The following is a 21,368-nucleotide window of genomic DNA, read 5'->3' as shown; positions in this document are numbered from 1 at the left end:
GAAATCTATGAACAAGAGAAAACACATTTTGCATATTTTTCACACAAATGTATGGGCATGAGAAAGTTATAGGCATAGGCATCTATGGGCATGAGAAAGTTACACTTTTAGAAAATTCCAAGCGATTGGGAAAGTACGCATTCTAATTTGAATTATCAAGAAGTTTTAAACAAGGATAAGAATACCGTTTATTGGCTAACTTAAAAGAATAGGAGTAATCTTTTGGCTGAGCAGCCTTCTTCAGACTTCAATCCTGTTTTCTTACAAGCTGTTGGAACAGGCAACTATATACATGCAACATCAAAAGGGGATACATAGATTTTTTGCAAGCGTAAATGCATATCATTAAGTGCCTTAAAGTAAACAGAACATCTAAATGGGGTGAGAGGATCCTAGATGATTTATGACTAATAGATAAGACCCCTTGTTCAGGGATGGTCGTAGTTAGCCAACTTCGCTACGCTGGAACTATGCGTATTTTTATGCAAATACGCTTTGCAATCTACTGCTATGTAATCAGAAACTTCACTACGTTTGCATTTCATAGACTACGTGTTAAATTATGCAAGCTTCGCGTAGTGCGAAGCGTAGTTGATGCGACCGCTTATGCCCTTATGTGGAAAAATTTCCGCAATAATCTTCAACCTATTTGCAAATATAAACTAATATAAGCGTACATTCCACCTTCCAATGCGGAACTGTATGCATCTAAAAGGGCAATAATATTTCTGCGCATGCGCAATGATCGATATGGATGCAGTTACCGCACGCGTAGTTAACTTCACAATACATACGTCAACTACATGTAGCGGGCGAAGCTTCGCATAGCGGGACTATGATTACCCGGAAATGCGTACGTGTAGTTCTTAAACTCCGTCTACGAACTACGACGTGTAGTTGCATACTACGACGTGTAGATTCGCGCTGGCATAGTTTACGAGCAACCCTACGCCTTGTTTACTCAATCCTCACACAATTGGGACTGTCACAGAGGCATCATAAATTCTGAGTTCACAAGTTTTAGCTACAAGCAGAGTGGATGCAAAATTTGTCTATGCTGAGAAAGAGTTATGGCATTAAATATTATCAATCTACTCTACTGCTAAATAGAGTTGTATGTGAAATACATTTTTCAAAAGTTTTAAATAGCACATTACATTTGTGGATCAATATTGTGAATTTTGCTGCAAAATTACTACTATGTGAAATATGAGCTCATCACTAAAGGCAATGTTTAAGTATACTTCATTATACCTGTAAATATTCTATTACTTTTACAAAACTACCTGATACAGATAATATGATGAGTTGCAAACATTCTGGACTAGCATGTAATTAGTACTTAACTTAGAGCTGAGCCAACCAAATTCAGCCATTCCAAGTAGAGAAAACTATGCAGCCACCTATTGCTCTACTGGCAGGGGCCAAGGGTATCAGGGTGCGAAGGATTGTGCTCAACGGTAACATAGTGATCCACCTAGAGAAACCAAAGTCCAGTCACCCATCCAAGGAATACCTTAAAACACCTCTTAATTTGTCCTTAGTAAATTTAGACAGACAAGACAGGATCACATTTAGTTTGACAGCTTGACAGCCGTTTCACGGTTTCCCCAGCTTCCTCAGAGGCCTTGTCAGAAACCACAATGGTTTCTCTCTATTGTGGCATAGTCAGCAGTTACTGGTTGGATTTTCTTGGCTAAGCAAAACCCTTTCATCCACACCAGTGCTGGGTTTTTAGACATTTTTAATTAGACCAGCTACATTGAAACCCCTTTTGTTTCTTTTCTTTTTTTATTAATCGTTGTCTCATCCTGTAAAGCTAAGTACACACGATGTAATTTTCAGATTTACTGTCAGATCTATTATTTCCAACATGTCTGATTTGATTTCCGATTGATTTTTTTCGAACAATTTTTCATTCACGAATAAACAAAAATAGTTCAAAAATCTATCTGAAATCAGATCAGACATATTGGAAATAATTGATCTGACCGTAACTCTATCAGACAATTGCATTGTGTGTACCTACCTAGCATTATATTGAGGGGTTCTTTACACTATTGTTTATTCATAGGAGTATTTTACTGTGCTATGTTAGTACACATTTACACAGTGGATGCCAAGTTGGTGCTTACTGACATCTTGGCAACGTACAGCCTCCATATTTTACTCACAGCCATTCATCTAGAAAACAATTTCATGGCAAAACACTTGGTTGGCATCAGTAGTGTATGAACCACACACCTGAAACAAGCTTGCAGCAAATCTAGTCAGACTTCAGTCAGAAACATCTAATATATTTGCATGTTCAGGGTCTACGGCTACAAGTATTAGAGGCAGAGGATCAGCAGGGCAACCAGGTTATTCATTTGACTAATTTCATATGCCCGTGTTAGTTATTGTTTTCCAATATGAATTTTAATTTCAGCTTTTATTTCACAACAGAATCCTCCTCTTATATGTGTGGCATAAACCCCCAATCAAGAGAAGACTGTGGCTTCCCGGGGATCAGCGCTGTTCAGTGTGTTGCGAAAAACTGCTGCTATGATGACAGCATCCCCAATGTCAAGTGGTGCTTCTATTCTCAGGCACAAGGTAAATAACACTGCGCCCTGAGGCTGGAGCCTCTCTCACCTCTGCCTCGGCCCGGCCCTGATCACTTGTATACATTATGTATACTTGATGTGGGATGAAGTGATATGACAATGCTTACTTTTCACAAATATTGAGTTAATAACACAACAATAATCTCTACTTAAAATATTAGCGTACTCATGATTATGACTGGTTAAAATAACTTAAAAAATGATATTGATCAATAAAACAATAGACTTGCATTATATAGAGCTACCGTTCTGTTTTAAAGCAAATCTGAAACCAAAATAAAAACGGGCAAAACATGAAATACTTACCAAGTCGTAGTAAGCCTCCTTAGAAAAACAAAGGTTGTTTGGTGACAAGTCATCAATTAATAATAATTCAAACATTTGTATAGTACTTTTCTCTTGTTGGACTCAAGAGTTGCAGTCACTGGGATGTGCTTAAGAGGCCACCCTGCAGTGTTAGGGAGTCTTGAACTCCTTACTGAATAAGTACTGACCCTAGTGAGGATTTGAACCCTGGTCTCCCATGTCAAAGGTAAAGCCCTTAACCAGTACTCCATCTAGCCAATGTGGGATACTGCGTTTCCCTGAAAACTTTTCTATATGTATTTTTTTTCCTATAATTTATGCTGTTCTGAGGCACATATGGACAATCAGAAATTATTTCATAAATATATTGATATAAACAAAAAGATGTTTCTCACAGTTTCATGACAATCTTGTACAGCCAGTGTGATTTAGCATGTCCATTGTTCATAACCAGCATTCTTGCTGAGACACAGTGTCAACAACCAACAGTGCACTAGTACAATCATACTCTCTATAGATTCACAGTTTACTGAGCTTCCCAGCCTAGTTAAAAGGTCAGGTCTCCTTAGTTTGCGCCTTTTCGCACTTCAGCACATGAAAAACAAAATTGGAACAATTCTTAAATACTAGCAACTTACTTAGATCAGGTCTGTTCAGCAGATACATATTAAGGCTCATCTTCCAGGAGAAATAGTATACAGTCTATACCAATCCTGAATAAACTGACTCTTTCTTTAAACCAATCAGAAGCCCCTTCTTTAAGATAGGCCTTATACATTTCTTAGTTGTCTGGAACGCCCAACTGTCAAGGCTTTGATGTGGGATTTGAGCATTTGGCCAGGGTTCAAATCCCACCTTAAAATGTACCTGAGATGAATTAATATAAAAGTTGTATACATACCTGGAGCTTCCTCTTGCCCCCTCTGCACCGATTGCTCCCACGCCATCTTCCTCAACCTCCTACTTCTCTTGGTACAAGCTCCATAAGTTTGGCCAGTTAGGGCCACTGCACGCACTCCCCTGTTTTGCTCCCGCAGCTGGGAGCGTTCTGCACCTACGCAGTGCCCCCCCGAATGGAAAAACTTACAGGTTTCTACCGGGAGAAGGAGGAGGCAGAGATAGATGGCAGGGGAGCAATCGGTGCAGAGGGAGCAGGAGGAAGATTCAGGTATGTATAAAACTTATATTCATCTCGGGTTTCCTTTAAGCCAGTACGTAAAACAGTAAGAAGCAATAAGGGACAAGGCTCCTTTATGATCCTGGTCAATTGTTGCGCATGCATTAAGTGGCTGCAGCTCAAAAGCGCTTTGAGTCTGCCAGGAGAGAAGCACAATATAAATGTTCTATGTCTTGTCTATTAGGCCAACGTGATCACTTGTTTACATTAGTTATACTCAATATGGCATGTAGTGATATAACAATGCTTACTTTTCACAAATATTGAGTTTGTAGTTTTTCCTGTTCCACACCAGCTCACTGCTCTTATTGGATTTGTAAATTAGGTTACTATTACAGTACGAAAATCAGTGGCAGCTCCAGGAATTGTTTTTTTTTTGGGGGGGGGGGGTGCTGTGCAGGTGCTGGATAATTTTGAATGGGGGCTAGGTGTTTGCGACGTGCGAAGCGGAACGCCAAAAAAATGTGGGGGCATGGCCAAAAGAAGAGCGTGACCAAAAAGAGGGGCGTGACCAGCAAAAGAGGGTCGTGGTCATCAAAAGAGGGGCATGGTAAAGTGCTAGAGTATATTCCAGTGCTATATAAATACATAATGATATGGTAGGATATAAGAGAATGGTCGGATTAGATTGTGAGCTCTTCCGAGAACCTGACTATGCACTCTGTAAAGTGCTTAATAAGATGTTACTACTATATAAATATAGTATGGACATTACACTGACAGGATTAGAGTGTGAGCCAGCCTAGCCAGGCCCAGTGGGCCTAGCTGGCCCTGGTCCAGGTAGCGGCGGCAGGCAATGATGATGATGCAGCAAAAGGGGCCTCAAACCCCCCCCCCCCCACCCACCCGATGCCCGCGCTGAACTGGGCCTCCCTCAGTCACGCAATGGGACTGGCTGTCCTCTCTCTGACTCCAGACCTCCCCACTCTCTGTCTCCAGTCCAGTCTCTGACTGACGGTCTCTCTATTACTGCTTGTCTCTCATCTCCGCTCTCTGGGCTCCCTCTCTCCTCATGCCCACGACTCCGCCCTCACCACGCTGACACCACGAGGCGTGCGCAGTTTTATGCTGCCTGGCCGAGTGACGTTACATCAGCGTGCGCTGCGCACGGAACGTCTGACGTCAATCGCCGTGGCGCACACAGCAAGGGGGAGCCTGAGCAGAGCATAGCAGCGTGAGTGGCATGCTAGACGGGGCTGGGGCTGGGCTAGTGGGCTGGGCTAGTGCCTAAGGAAAAATTAAAGCAACAGAGCGGCGCTGCACGGAAATTATTATTTTTTTTTTATTTCAAATCAGCAGTTTTTTTAGGGGGTGCTAATAGGGTGCTTGGAGGATTTTAGGGGTGCTTCAGCACTCAAACCACCCACCTTGCGCCGCCCCTGATGAAAATTATATTATAATGTGTGGGCACTATTTGGAAATACTAAGTCTGTGATCTATCCCCTTATTGCTGCTTATTTACTGCCATTCATTTAGTTTTTTTCCGTAAGGTTTTTAGTATATTAGCATTCATGAATAACTGAAGGATATTTACATTCTTGTTTTGCTCTAACTTTATGGTTTAGGAGGAGGAGCTTCTGGAATCCTGAGAGGTGGAGGTAATTGTCATGTTTAATTTATACTTAAGCTATATTTATGATAAAAAATGATTACTACATTAGCAAAAGCACCACCAATTACATTGTAATACTAAGTAAGGGATCTTTCCTGCATTGCGTTTCATTGGCTCACCAAGTAACATGGTTTTTGTTGCTCACTCACCAAGCATGACAACATTGGCAAATCATTAAAGAGAACCTGAACTGAAAATAAAAAGTCAAACTCACCATACACAGGTCATACTTACCTCCTGTGTAGTCTACTACTCAATCTCGTTCTCCTCTCCTGCGTCCCATTTGTCCACCGTGATCAATGGATTTCTCTGTCCTCCATTTTAAAAATGGCCATTACCCCCTAACCGCTTCCTGGTCAGCACACTGTTAAACTGTAATATCACCCACTTGAGCCATAGGGAAACATGGACATCACCTTGCACATTCAGTTGTAACTGACAGCTGCTGATATATAACTAAATATTGTCAGAACTGGAAGGGATCACTGTAGGAAGAAAATGGTGAGCCTCTGAGATGAACTGAAGGTGAATTTAGTATGTAAAATTCATTTGCAGCTACATCATGTGTTTATTTTAAATCATTTTCCTCGCTTCAGGTTCCCTTTAAGTGATATAACATTCTTGTTTTGCGTTCATTTTCAGGTCTAGCAGGTGGAATGTTAGGCAATCTAGGCGGTGGAATGTCAGGGATCCTTGGAGGTGGAGCCTCAGGTGGTACAGGTAATGTTCATAGTCACTTAAAACCATATAGCACATCTTTGCCATGTTAGAACAAATATACAGAGAGAAAAATAACATAAAGAACTTGCATACCAAAGTTATGGAAGGCACATATGTTGAGAAGCATGTGTGTGTGTTGTTTGTGTGGTGTCTGTTTTAGATTGGGTGGTTGCCGATATGACAGGAGGGGAGGTTTAGGGAATATCTTTCTCAGTCTGTGATCCTTGGGTAAAATGGGATGAAGTTCCTTAGCAATCCTCCTTAAGATTTCCAGGTGTGGGTTGCCACCTTAAGATTTCCAGGTGTGGGTTGTAGGTGCCAACTATTGGGACACAGCCGTCTTTCTGGTTTTGCTTATATTTCAGGAGTTCAATCCTGGGGATGATGTTGGCTTTCCTGATTTGGGCCTCCGTCACAGGAGGACTGTAACCTTGTTAATGAAAATGTTCTTTTAAGGCAACCCAGGTGCTTGTCTCTGTCCATCCTGTCAGAACAAATCTGGTTGTACCTTATAGCTTGGCTGTAAAGTATAGAGTTCTTAATGTGCTTGGGATGGAAACCGTCATACCTTAGGTATGTCGGACGGTCTGTTCATTTGCGATACACAGAAATTTGTAGGTTGTTTCACCTGATGTATATGGTGGTGTCCAGAAAGTTAATCTCCGTGTGAGAGTAGGTACGTTTCAATTTGATTGTAGGATGGAAGGCATTGAAGTTCCTGCGGAACTGGAGACGATCATCCTCACTTGAGGACCAGATGATTAAAATATCATCAATGAAAACGGAAGTAGGCCGTGGGTTTTACGCAACATGCATTCAGGTATTCCTCTTCGATTGTGGCCATGAAGAGATTTGCGTACTGTGGTGCAAATCATGAACCCATTGTCACTCCCATCTGCTGTAAATAGAGGTCCCATCCAAAAGTGAAATAATTTTGGGTGAGAATGAATTTCATTAGTCCAGCAATAGGCTTTACAGGTATGCCCCGACCCAGAAGATATTTACGACAGGTCGCAATGCCATCATCATGAGGGATGTTCGTGCACAGGGACTCCACGTCCACCGTGGCAAGTATGGCTCCCTCATGTACTGGGCTGATGGTATTCAGTTTGTTCAGGAGGTGGGTGGTATCCTGTATGTAACTGGGTCTTTTACAGACAAGAGGTTTCAAGATGTTTTCCAGCCACCCTGAGATGTTCTCTGTAAGGCAGGGAACACCCTTGACTGTTTTCGTGCGCGTTTTCTGCACAGAAAAACTGAGAACTTATGTTAAGCAATGGGCTAGTGCATACTTACTGTGTTATTCGCACGCAGAAAAAAAACTGACATTCTGCATGATGACTCTGCACATTTTGGCAGTTTTCTCTATCAATTACATCAGCTGCTGTGAAAAAACGCACGCGTTTTCCTGCATGGAAACACACTTGGTGTGCAGAAAAAGTATGCAGAAAAACGCATGCGGAAAACTGAAAGTCAAGTGTGTTCCCTGCCAAAGAGTTCCGCTGCCTAAAATTATGGGCCTGCCTGAGTTTCCCTCTTTGTGGATCTTGGAAAGCATGTAAAAGCAGACTGTTCTAGGCTCTTCAGGGATAAGGGTCCTTACATGTTGTCTGTTGTTTGCAGGCAATCTGTTAACCATCCAATTGAGTGCCATCCTGTAGACTTTTGTGGGGTCCCCCTGTAATTTGGCATAGTGAGTGGTGTTGGATAACTGTCTTTTTTGCCTCCTGGACGTAGTCACTGGTGTTCATGATGACTATGGCACGCCCTTTATCCGCTGGTTTAATAATAATGCCCTTATTCTTCTTAAGGGATCTGATGGCCTGTGGCTCTTGTGGTGTTATGTTCTGAGCCAGTGTCTTTCTTTTATTCAGGACTGTTGGAGATTCTGTGTCTGACTTTGTTGATGTATTTGTCCAGGGTAGGGGTTTCTCCTTCTTTGGGGGTCTATCTTTTTTTTTCTTTGTAGATCTGGTGCATGTTGGCCCATTATCTGTTGTATCACAGGCCTCCTTATCATGGTAGTGTTCCCTGAGGTGCAGTCTTCTGAAAAATTCCTCCATATCTCCACATTTAAATTAGTGTCCTAATGTTTCCTTTTTACAGACATTAGACATCACTATAGTTATAAATGTGCAAAATGCAAAAGTTTGGATATTTGTTTGTTATTCAATCGCACAGCAATGGCTGAACGGATTTGAATGAAATTTGGCAGACACATAGTACATTACCTGGAATAACATATAAGATACTTTTTTTTTGGAGACAAATACAAATTTCACTGGAAAAATATAAACTGCAGCCATTCTTACACTGTTGATGCCGGGGTTCTCAATCTTTGCACAGTTGGTCACTGGGTGACTGGGATTAAAGGGGAACTGAAGTAAGAGGTATACGGAGGCTGCCATATTTATTTCCTTTTAATCAATACCAGTTGCCTGGCAGCCCTGCTGGTCTGTTTCTCTGCAGTAGTATCTGAATAACACCAGAAATAAGCATGCAGCTAGTCTTGTCAGATCTGACGTTAAAGTCTGAAACACCTGATCTGCTGCATGCTTGTTCAGGGGCTATGGCTAATAGTATTAGAGGCAGAGGATCAGTAGGGCTACCAGGCAACTGGTATTGCTTAAAAGGAAATAAACATGGCAGCCTTCATATACCTCTCTCTTCAGTTCCCCTTTAATATTTAGAAAAGTGGGTGGGGCCTACAAAATACAATCAAAATTCACCTATGGATTTTCAAGGTTCACCTATTGATTTTCAAGGGGAATATTTAATTGCTGCCATTCTTGCACTGTTAATGACACACACCTCAAACCAGTTACAGTTGGTTATTGGATGACTGGGATTCAAATTCAGAAAAGGGGTGGAGCCACAAACAGACAATCAGATTTGTTTCATTTCAATGCAAATTATTAATTCCAAAGACATCACAGATCACAAACTTGGTCATTGAGTAATTGTGTGTTAGGGTTAGAAAAAGTGGGCAGAGCCAACACTAGCCAAATGTATGTCCGGGCAATGCTGGGTCATCAGTAGGCAAAGACAAATACAAGTTTCACTAGGAAAATTTAAAATGCAGCCATTCTTACACTGTTTATGGTAGGGTTCTCAAACAAATATCTTAAAAAGTCATTTTTAGGAGAAGGAGGATAGATGCAATTATTTATTTCATTAGTTTATTTTCACCTCAAGTGCCTTTAAGATATGTTTAAGATAAAAATGTATTACTACATTAGAAAATGGACTACCAATTACATTGAAATGTTAAATAAGTGATCTTGCCTGCACTGCATTGTATTGGATCACCAAGTAACATGGTTTTTGTTGCTCAGTTTCCAAGTATGACAACATTGGCAAATCATTAAAGAGAATCTGTATTGTTAAAATCGCTCAAAAGTAAACATACCAGTGCGTTAGGGGACATCTCCTATTACCCTCTGTCACAATTTCGCCGCTCCTCGCCGCATTAAAAGTGGTTAAAAACAGTTTAAAAAAGTTTGTTTGTAAACAAACAAAATGGCCACCAAAACAGGAAGTAGGTTGATGTACAGTATGTCCACACATAGAAAATACATCCATACACAAGCAGGCTGTATACAGCATTCCTTTTGAATCTCAAGAGATCATTTGTGTGTTTCTTTCCCCCATGCACTGAAGTTTCAGGCTGCTCTTTTCTTCCTGCAAACAGCTTTGTTTGTAATTCCTCAGTATGTGAAAGCCCAGCCAGCTCAGAGGACGATTTATCCAGCTTGTAAAAGATAAGAGAGAAGAGAGAAGCTGCTCTAATCTAAATAACACACAGGCAGTGTGCAGAGAGGGGCCTGGAAGGGTGAGTTCATAGCAGAACTACAACACTGAAGAACTTGGCAGCCTTCCAGACACAGGCCGACAAGTCTGACAGGGGAAAGATACATTGATTTATTACAGGGACAGTGATAGTATAAAGTGCTGCAGTTAGCCAGAACACATTAGAATAGCTTTTGGAACTTGTAGGATGATAAAAAACAGGATGCAATTTTTGTTACGGAGTCTCTTTAAGTAATATAATTTTCCTGTTTTGTGTTCATTTTCAGGTCTAGCAGGTGGAATCTTAGGCAATCTAGGCGGTGGAATGTCAGGCATCCTTGGAGGTGGAGGTTCAGGTGGTACAGGTAATTGTTCATGGTCATTTAAAACCATTTAGCACATATTTTCCGTGTTAGAACAAATATACATAGAGAGAGAAAATGACAGATAAGCCATTTCTACCATAAAGAACTTGCATACCAAAGTTATGGAAGACACACATGTTGAGAAGTGTGTGTGTGTGTGTGTGTATGAATGTGTGTGTGTGTATGTGTGTGTATGAATGTGTGTGTGTGTGTGTGGCATGTGTGTGTGTGTGTGTGTATGTGTGGTGTGTGTGTGTGTGTATGTGGTGTGTGTGTTTGTTTGTGTGTGTGTGTGTGTGTGTGTGTGTGTGTGTGAGGTGTGTGTGTGTGTGTGTGTGTGTGTGTGGTGTGTGTGTGGTGTGTGTGTGTGTGTGTTTTGTGTGTGTGTGTGTGTTTGTGTGTGTGGTGTGTGTGTGTTGGGGGAGGGGGGGGGGGGGTAAAAGACCTTAAGTGAAAATAAACTGATAAGATGACAATTGTATCTATTCCCCTACTTCTAAAAAATAGCTTTTGTAGACATCTCACATATTGAAAATAAATGTTTTTGAGTAAAACCCCAAAAAGAAAGAAAACAGGTAAGTAGAGAAGATACACTTTAAGTTAACATTTCAATCCTTAAAATAACTCCAGAATTCAAAAATGAAAGACAGGCTGTTAATTAACTGCATGTGAAAATAACTACAGAGGAGGTAACTTAACTACAGAGGAGGTAACTTAAGGAATGAAGAGATAAGATAACTCTCCTACTGTGTGGAGGTAAGTTTTCTCTTGCCTTATTACCTCCAGCATGATCTTAGTGAATTAAGGCCCTCTCTTGCTGGAGATAATGGGGCAAGAGAAAACTTACCTTATCTTAGTTATCTTATCTCTTCATTCCTTAAGCTACCTCATCTGTAGTTAAGTTACCTCCTTAACTTGCCACCACACAGTGAGAGAGTTATCTTATCTCTCCATTTCTTAAATTACCTCCTCTGTAGTTTAGTTGCCTCCTCTGTAGCTTCTTTTCACACGCAGTTAATTAACAGCCTGTCTTTAACTTAAGAATTCTGGAGTTATTTTAACCCATTCGGGTTCCGTCGTTTTCACTTGAGCAATGTTCACCTCCCATTCATTAGCCTATAACTTTATCACTACTTATCACAATGAACTGATCTATATCTTGTTTTTTCCGCCACCAATTAGGCTTTCTTTGGGGGGTACATTTTGCTAAGAGCCACTTTACTGTAAACGCATTTTAACAGGAAGAATAAGAAAAAAACAGAAAGAAAATCATTATTTCTCAGTTTTCAGCCATTATAGTTTTAAAATAATACATGCCTCCATAATTAAAACTCACGTATTGTATTTGCCCATATGTCCCGGTTATTACCCCGTTAAAATGATGTCCCTATCACAATGTATGGCGACAATATTTTAATTGGAAATAAAGGTGCATTTTTTTTCCATTTTGCATCTATCACTATTTACAAGTTTAAAATAAAAAAAATCTAATCTTTTCATTGATATTTAAAAAGTTTAGACCCTTAGGTAAATATTTACATGTTTTTTTTTTTATTTAGATTTTTGTTTATATTAAACATTTTATTTGGGTATTTTTGGGAGGGTGGGATGTAAACAATAGTTTTATAATGTAAATGTGTGTTGAGTTTTATTTTTTTTACTTTTAGTTGTAGTTTTACTTTTTGGCCACAAGATGGCGGCCATGAGTTTGTTTACATGACGTCACTCTAAACGTAACATACGCTTAGAGAGACACATGACGCAACAGCCAGAAAAAGCAAAGATTCCGAGAGAAGCTGTCGCTTTTTCAGCAGGGGAGAGGAATCAGTGATCGGGCACCATAGCCCGATTCACTGATTACCTGGCTAACGAACTGCGGGCCGGGAGCGAGCGTGCACGCGGGCGATCTGCCGCGGGAGCGCGCATGGTTTCTGGACGTAGTTTCTACGTCCAGGAACCAAAATAGGTTAAAGACAGAAGAGTTAACTTTAGGTTTGCCTGAGGTAAAATGTTTCCTTAATACTACATGCCTTATCACCATGGTGTTAACTATAGAAACTTTATAAAAGACAAGAAATAAGCGTAGCGAATTGAGGCCTATATCAAAAACATTAATGTAAAGGGATACAGATCCATAGGTGCACTTCCACCACCAGGAGCAGTTCTAGATTTTTTGCTGCCTGAGAAAAGCTTGTAAGGATGCCCTCCCCCACTCGATTTGGAATGATTGCACAGCACCTGACAATTTACTCTGCTTCATTTATTGTTCACACATGACATGCTGCAGCTCAACACAATAGCACACCGGCTGGCTGTGAGTCTGTGACAAACACAATGCTCACCCTCAGACACTCCATTCCTCCTCAGTCAGGACAGCAGTGCCACCTCCTTTCTTCTGCTGTAAAAGTCAAATGAAACACTACTGCTCTCTGGCTTCCCCCCTCCTCACTCATTGTCAGGCTCCTCACACAGCACAACAAGCTGCTTTTCCTCAATGATGACCTCTTCACCTCGCTCTCCTCTGACTTCTCCTCCTACTCTGACTGCATGCTGTTAATGTAAACACAGTACAAAAATGCTGCCCCTAAAATCCCTGTGCCTGACACAAATGTTTCACCTTGCTTCATGAGAGAACCGGCCCTGTACACCACACATAACTGGTGAGTACATACAGAAATAACAAAACCAACCACCCTGACTACACAAAGCTGGCACAAAAAATGGCGCTAAAGCAAAAACTCTACAGACCCAATCCCAATTGGCCAAACCATGGCTGTCTAGCCAGTCCCCCAAATTTTCTCTTTGGCTGGACAATTCCTATGCAAAGATGTATTTAACAGTAGAGGTCCACACATCATAAGATGGGGTCAGCTCATCTTTCCAATGGCATAAGATAAAGAACAGTGTCTGGAATAAGATTCTAGAGATTACCTGAGAGATAAGGTTAACTGCCGCTATGATGACTAAAGAAGACAGGAAACAGGATAATTCATCTCTCTGCCGTTGGATCTCAAAGACTTGATCAATAAGCCTGAGGATTTCATACCAGTATCTGAAGAGATTGCAACATCTCTAGAGCATATGTAGGTCCCCAGTGTGTGACTTACAATGAAGGCATACAGGGTCAGAAACATATCCCAAACGTGGAGCCTTTTTGGGGTCAGAAGAGATCAGTTTATTATGTTAAATCGTGAGGGGTTTTAAGAGACATTCAATACATTCAACACTGAGAGACCAGGATTGTCCCAAAGAGGAGTTTTGTGAAGCCTAAGACTCCCTAAAGGGACATGTAAAAAAAAGTAGATTTCTTGTTTTTTCTTTGCTCAATGACACAGTGTTTTTGTGCCCCAGAGAGCTAAGATAATTGAACTATTGACCTTTTTATCTATCCCCTGCAGTCTGAAGCTATTGTTTTCTAGGAAAGTGCTTTATGGCTGTAACACTTCAGTGAGGGTTACGCTACAGTCTGACTGGGTACGGCCTGGAGAGAAACTGTCACTTGCATAGCTGAATGTTAGCTCTTTCAGGCAGAAAAAAAAGAAAAGGAACACAGTCTAGTTATATGTATGGTTGCCACTGTACATACATGTCTATCTCATCATGTCACATGTCACTTAAGGTACCCTTTAAATTAGTGTCCTAATGTTGCCTTTTTCCAAACATTAGACATTAACAGTAAAGTAAGCAGTTTAACTGGAGGGGAGTGTCTGGTATAAATATATATTAGCCCACTTGGACAAGTTATACCCATTATTTCAATCATTGCAACTGACTAATGGCTTCCAATATATAACCATGTTTAAGGAAGATAGTTCAAAATGTTGGTTGTTGATTGGCAATTGTTGCTTTATAAAAACTTTGAATGCATGTGTGTACTTGATAAGAGGGACCTAACTATCAGCTACCTTTCCCTGAAACATACACTTTTCTCCCTGTCTCCTATCGCACAGACAATGCAAGCTGAAGTGACAATCCCCTCTACTCCCCCCCCCCCTTTATATCTGTCTGGAGTGCAATCTGTTATCATTAGCTGCTGGGCTTGCTGTGCATCCTGGGTGCAAATAGTTTACTCAGCAGATGCCCAGTTGGTGCTTCCTGACAACATTTTGGCAACATACAGCCATATTTTGCCCGGACCCATTCATCAAGAAAACAATGTCATTGCAAAACAGTGGGACTTTCTTGCTGGAAACTTCATCAAGCAAACAAAAACAAGACAAAACACGAACAAAGCAAAAAACAGATTTGCCATGAGATTGAACCTATGATTCCCCCTCACTCATCCCCAGCCAAAGGGTCTTCATGTCTGTTAAAGGAAACCTGTAATGAAAGGAATGTGGTGGTGTCCATATTTGTATCCATTTAAACAATACCAGTTGCCTGTCCTGCCTGCCCTGTTGATCTCTTAGGCTGCAATAGTGTCTGAATCACACACCTGCAACAAGCATGCCTCTAATCCAGTCAGACCTCAGTCAGAAATATCTGATCTGCATGCTTGTTCAGGGTCTACGGCTACAAGTGTTAGAGGCAGAGGATCAGCAGGGCAACCATGTTATTTGACTAATTTCATATGCCCGTGTTAGTTATTGTTTTCCAATATGAATTTTAATTTCAGCTTTTATTTCACAACAGAGTCATCCTCTTATATGTGTGGCATAAACCCCCAATCAAGAGAAGACTGTGGCTTCCCGGGGATCAGCGCTGTTCAGTGTGTTGCGAAAAACTGCTGCTACGATGACAGCATTCCCAATGTCAATTGGTGCTTCTATTCTCAGGCACAAGGTAAATAACACTGCGCCCTGAGGCTGGAGCCTCTCTCACCTCTGCCTCGGCCTGGCCCTGATCACTTGTATACATTATGTATACTTGATGTGGGATGAAGTGATATGACAATGCTTACTTTTCACAAATATTGAGTTTGTAGTCATGTCTCCTTCACACCAGCTCACTACTCTTCTTGGATTTGTAAATCAGGTTTCAATTACATAACCAAAATTATATTATAATGTGTGGGCACTTACTTTTTGGAAATACTAAGTTTGTGGTTTTTCCCGAATTGCTGCTTACTGCCATTCGTTCTGTCTTCTTTGTAAGGCTTCTAGCATATTAACATTGATAAATGACTGAAAGATATTACATTCTTGTATTGCTTTAACTTTCTGCTTTAGGAGGAGGAGCTTCAGGTATCCTGGGAGGTGGAGCTTCAGGTGGTGGAGGTAATTTTGTTATTTTCAATTTATAGAAGATAACAAAGCATTACTATGTTGGAAAAAGCACTACCAATTACACTGAGAGGAAAAAATGGATGAGGCATTGTTTACCAGCAACATATGTGTCATGGAGACACCTGCGGAGAATGAGGAACAAAACAAATTTAGATTCTTTTGTGGTCTTTTAAATTCTTGCATTATTATTTCATATTCTCTGCAGCTATTACACAATCATAGGATATGACAGAAACATTAATTTAATTTAATCATAAATTAATACTATCTATTTTTTTCAGAAAAAATAACCAATTCAACATTGCAAATAGTTAACCCTCTGCACCAAGTTTTAGCTTACAATTATCACTCTACAAAAACAGAAACTAAACATAGACTTTCTGTTTGCTTCCGCTCAAAAACTGGGCTATGCATGACAAGTAGAGATGCCACGAACATAGAATTTTCCATTTGCGAACAGCGAACAGCGAACTTCCGCAAATGTTCACGAACATGAGCTCCACCATAGACTTCAAGGGGCAAGCAAATTTTAAAACCTGTTTCTGGCCACAAAAGTGAGGAAAAAGTTATTTTAATGGGTCTAATACCTAGACTGTGGCATGCAGAGGGGGATCCATACCAAAAGTCCCACCAAAAATGACGGAGTTGGCGCAAAGTCGGTTTTAATCCCTAATGGGCAGAAATCACATTATGCACAGCTCTGGGTGTCAGTGGGCTGTGGAGTGTCTCACACAGAGAGATACAATAGTACTATCAGAATACAGTGAATTAATAATGCACTGGAGTGGTTCTGTGCCTGCAAATTAATGTAGCAATAGCAGTAGTGTGCACACAGCTCTGGGTGTCAGTGGGCTGTGGAGTGTCACACACAAAAAAACCCACAGGAGACCAATGTGCTAGCCCTCAAAAAGGCTGTTTCTGGTGCTTTACAGCACGTTAGGAACAAGAACACAGGCCTTGATAATGCTTTCCCTACCTATCTGCAGCAAGTCTGACCCTGCTCTCACTAACAGTCAGCAGCCAACAGGAAATGATTCCAACATGGCCACTGCAACTGCTTTTTGATAGGAGGGTGGGGGGTCCAGGAGGTGGTGCTAGCTAATTGGCTGCCATGTGTCTGCTGACTGTAAGGTAACAGGTAAAAGTTTTGCTCCATGATGATGTATAGGGGGCGGGTCAAACACGACAAATGTTCACAGTTCGCTGAGAACGTGAACAGCGGAAATTTGCCAGGAACTGTCCACTGGTGCACTGTTCGGGCCATATCTAATGACAAGGTTAAGCTGAAGAGGTACAATATATACAAGCACAACAACTGTTAACTTACTTCTGCTGTAAAAGGAGATATTTTTGTTGCAATTAGTGCATAAACACACCAATGGCAACAACATACTCCTTGTCTGGTGAGTCCTACTCAACCTAGGAGTATGCCTAAGTGACTGTGCCAGTGTACCTTGTTTAGAGAAGATTATCAATACCAGCAGGGGTTTGTCAGAAGGTTGGGATGGAGCTGCAAACTAAGGTATGGTCATTGGGTCTGCTTACACCCACCCAGACAATCTAAAACACTCCATTTTTATAATATTTAAATAGGAGCCAATATCTTACGCTGCTACCCAATATTTTATTGTTGCTACCTCCATTATTTAGCAATCCTTTGCATCATTTTGAGGAAATATAATTTAGACTTTACCACTTCCAAAACTTCTATAAGTGATAGATAAAAAGGGTCAAACAGGGCTTAATAATTGACCTATCTTTGAGGCTTCTTGTCTAACTCCTTATTTAGTTTCATGGGCATGGAAGGGACACAGTGGTTGCTTCTTCTTCCACCATGGGGAATTTGGGATCTTTCCAACACAGACACCATTTATAAAAATAATAAAAACTAAATAAAGAAATTCTGATGTATTTTCAAACGCTTCACTGCAGTCCTGTAAGACTGTATGTATCGCTTTCTGTGCACTCAGTGCACTCTTCATTTATCCAGTAATATACAAAGAGTTAGGGGAAACCTAGCCAAAGGGAAGACGAAGGGAAGACAGGAAGAAGTATATCCTGAAAAGACTCTTCCTTGCTGTGTTTAACACTAGTTACAAAAGTTTATACTCCCCGACTCCCACAATATACTCTCCCCGACTCCCACAAAATTTTCAGCTAATCACGGTTACATGAAACTTTGCTTAAATTTTCGCAATTATGCCTTTACGTAATTATGAATTGATTTTGTATAACCATTCGTAATTACACATGCATTTAATTTACAGTGACTAGCAAAACCCCCATCCATGCTATTGCCACCAAAATTCCTAAATATTTTAAGGAGAATAGCGGGTACATGTAAAAAAAATTATTGTAAAAAAAGACCTTATAGTTTTTGAGAAAATTGATCTTAAAAATGCAAAGAAAAATGTTTTTTAAACACGGAAAAAGTACAGTTTAAAAACCATTTTTATTTGTACATTTGAAATCAGTTTTCCCAAAAACTAAGAGGTATTTTTAATCAATTCTTATTTTTAACTTGTAGCCACTATTCTCCTTAACATACGTAGTTATTTTTGTAGCAGCAGCTTTAATGGGGGCTTTGCTATTCACCGCCAAATTCAGCACAAAATTATGCATACATTACATGTAAATTCATGCATAATTACGAATGCTTACACTTACATACAAAATGAAATAAGCATTTCGCATTATGATTACGATGCATAATTGCAAATTATGATGTGTAATTACGCATTGGGTGTAATTTCTACTCATCACTATTCAAAACAGCTCCACTGTATGAATAATTTGATTGATTGCAAGTAATGGTGAAATATCATTAGCAAATCCCCCCAGAATATAATATTTTCATGTTTTTATTTGCAGGTCTTGGAGGTTTAATTTCAGGAGCTGGAAGTAAGTTAACATTATTACCATAAGGAAACTATGATCGTGGTGATCAGTAAGCATTCTGGATTTGCATGCAAACAGAGTGAAACTGAGAAATGACCCAACCCGATTCAGCAGCTACGAAACAGCCTTGACTTTCTTGAATAAGTGAAATACCTTCCTCCACACTAGAAATAGATAGTGAGATGATAATGATTTGGGGATAATGCACGTTCTCTGATTGTACCCAACTATATTTAGTTTGGAAATTGATCAAATAAATTGTTCAGCTGTTGCATTTCATTCACTGCTGAACTGCCTTAACTGGTATAAAAATAGCACATAATACAAAATTGGTTAAAGGAATACTATCGATACCCAAGTGTTCTAAAATGACAATGTATAAATAATGTCTAACTAGCTGTGTAAACATTTTCCTACTTTTCATGTTAAATATCAGAGGCAAAATGTAGTGATCGGTGAAGCACAGAGAGACTCTGATTACCGGTGATCTGCAGTATCACTGGGAATACAGATATATACCAGATTATATGTGATCTGCAGTATCACCGATAATCCGATATACAAGCTAACCTCTGTTCACCTGAGTAGAGTGTAGTGTTTGGTGTAACAGTAACACTAGAGGACAAGGCCTCAGTGCAGCAAGGAGTACTGCACAGATTCCCTCCGCAGACCTGAGCTCTCCAAGACGGGAGGAGTCAGACTGACAGAAGGAGGGATAGTCTGAAAGTGACCCTCAGGAGGAAGAGTCGCTAACAGAGCGAGGAACCGCCTCTAACGGTAAAGTCGGTTCTCGAGGTCGGACAAGCCAGGTCGTACACACACGGACAGATAAAGTACAAGATCAGGAGGCAAAGGCGGAGTCTAAATACAGGCAGAGTTCGGCAACAGGGTATCAGATATATCGGGGTACAGAATCAGGAGGCAGAAGCAGAGTCGAGGAACGAGCCGGGGTTCGGCAACAGAATAATAGAAATATCGAGGTACAAGATCAGAGTTCAGAGGGATAGTCAAGGCAGGCAAAGGCCATAACAGATAATCACAATCAAACTAGTACTTTAGCTATCAATAGAATCTAGCTAAGTGTAGGATTACAGCTCCAGCTGGTCCCGACACACTTGCGGATCTGACTACGGATCTGGGTGCTCCCACGTATGTGATTGCAACGCCAGACAAAGAGCAAGTGAACAGCCAGCAGTATATATACTCAAGGACCTTTCCAGGACCTCCCTAATTGCTGGACCAATGAAAGTTGTGGAAAATGTCAGCTGACCAGCCTGGTCAGCTGACTCACTTCTGGCTGTTATTTAAACTCAGCCTCTGTGCTCGCGCGCGTGTAAGTCTGAATCTTGGTGGACTATCAGTCCCAGCCACACCAGTACTGTTTTGCAATGTATCTAGTGAACCAAGTGCGGGAGCCGCCTCCAATGCGGATTCCGCCGTTACCGATGCGGATTCTGCCGTTCCCAACGCGGATTCCGCCGCTCTGCCTGAGCGGTTTGCGGCGGTACTTCCGCGTTGAGACGCGCTGCTGGACGCGGAAACAACCGCCTCACCTCGAGAGCCGGCGGCTTTTCCGCGTTTCCTCACACAAAAGCTGTAATTTATTGAGGGTAGGATTTAGCTATATTGGGACAAATCAATTGCAGAAGGGGTTGCATATCAGACTACAGAAAGCAAATATCAAACATATCAAACTCTGAAAGCAAGAACAGTATGAAAAGCTGTGACAATTAGTTACATTTCCTCTGCTCTCTTCAGACACTTCAGTCAGAAACACAGGACACAGGAGCTGCAGCTGTTCTGAGCTTTCTCTCTGTCAAACACAGAGTTACACATATAGTTAACTGATCAAGTGTGAGGGGAATTTCCCCTCTCCTCATGGCTCAGTCTGCCATCAGTTTTGGCATCAGTAAAGTTTGAAAGTATTTTGATAACAGTAAACAAAGAGGTTGCTACTAAAATGTATACACCAGTACTTAGCAGCACTTCCCAAACAATTCCTGTGTCAATTGAAAAAAAATATGTGAGTCGATAGTATTCCTTTAAGTGAAAAAAATGTCATACAATGAAAGCCTAGTTAGTCTTGAAAAAAACGATATATATTTCATTTAGGTGTCATAAGTAGGGATAATGTTATTGCTGATTAAAGAGGGACATAGCTAAAATGTCAAAACTGCTCTGGTCCATAAGGTGGAAACAAGGGCTGGATCCGAAGTGGTTAAGAATATTCAGTAAGTTGACCCAAAGGCAGGGAACACAAGTGTCTGCAGGCCTCCCAACATGCCTCTGTAGTATTTACATTCTGGTCACTTTTGGACACAAGAATCACACGTTTTAATCTTAAGTGTTTTTACTAATAACCAAAGTGCAACTAAAACATCAGGTAGTGGCTGACATGTTTCATGCTGGCGCAGGTCCTTACTCATAGCTTGACCTTGACTGTGGCCACACCTTCTGTTCATAGCCTCACTAGAATAGCAAATCTGGCTTTACAGCTCCACCTTCCACTTAGTTTCTGGTATAATGGTTGAGTGGCACATTTTTCTAAATCATTTGCAGAAAATTCTCATTTTGATTACAGAAAATTCTCATTTTACAGATCTTGTAGGTAACCTCGTTAAAACTGCAGGTAATTATTATGTTTCATTTATTTCTGTTTCTAAGCTTGTC

The 21,368-nt window shown here is 40.7% G+C and overlaps 1 protein-coding gene across 50 annotated transcripts in view; it reads left to right on the top strand.

The window, feature by feature from the left end:
• LOC137521919 (fibroin heavy chain-like) overlaps positions 1 to 21,368 on the top strand; it is a 387,111-nt gene that overhangs the window by 250,986 nt on the left and 114,757 nt on the right. For 47 of the 50 annotated variants that reach the window (XM_068241809.1, XM_068241813.1, XM_068241800.1 and 44 more), the window contains 8 exons: positions 2,446 to 2,595; positions 5,655 to 5,687; positions 6,344 to 6,421; positions 10,498 to 10,575; positions 15,208 to 15,357; positions 15,744 to 15,791; positions 18,672 to 18,701; positions 21,280 to 21,327. In XM_068241809.1, coding sequence (XP_068097910.1) covers positions 2,446 to 2,595; positions 5,655 to 5,687; positions 6,344 to 6,421; positions 10,498 to 10,575; positions 15,208 to 15,357; positions 15,744 to 15,791; positions 18,672 to 18,701; positions 21,280 to 21,327 — 615 coding nt within the window. The remainder of the gene's footprint in view (positions 1 to 2,445; positions 2,596 to 5,654; positions 5,688 to 6,343; positions 6,422 to 10,497; positions 10,576 to 15,207; positions 15,358 to 15,743; positions 15,792 to 18,671; positions 18,702 to 21,279; positions 21,328 to 21,368) is intronic. The other 3 variants (XM_068241797.1, XM_068241830.1, XM_068241812.1) reach the window with 3 other exon arrangements.

Source organism: Hyperolius riggenbachi, chromosome 6, assembly GCF_040937935.1.
Source record: "Hyperolius riggenbachi isolate aHypRig1 chromosome 6, aHypRig1.pri, whole genome shotgun sequence".
Lineage (NCBI taxonomy): Eukaryota > Metazoa > Chordata > Amphibia > Anura > Hyperoliidae > Hyperolius > Hyperolius riggenbachi.
Note: the sequence above shows the minus strand (reverse complement) of the source record. Positions and strands in the feature narration are given on the sequence as shown.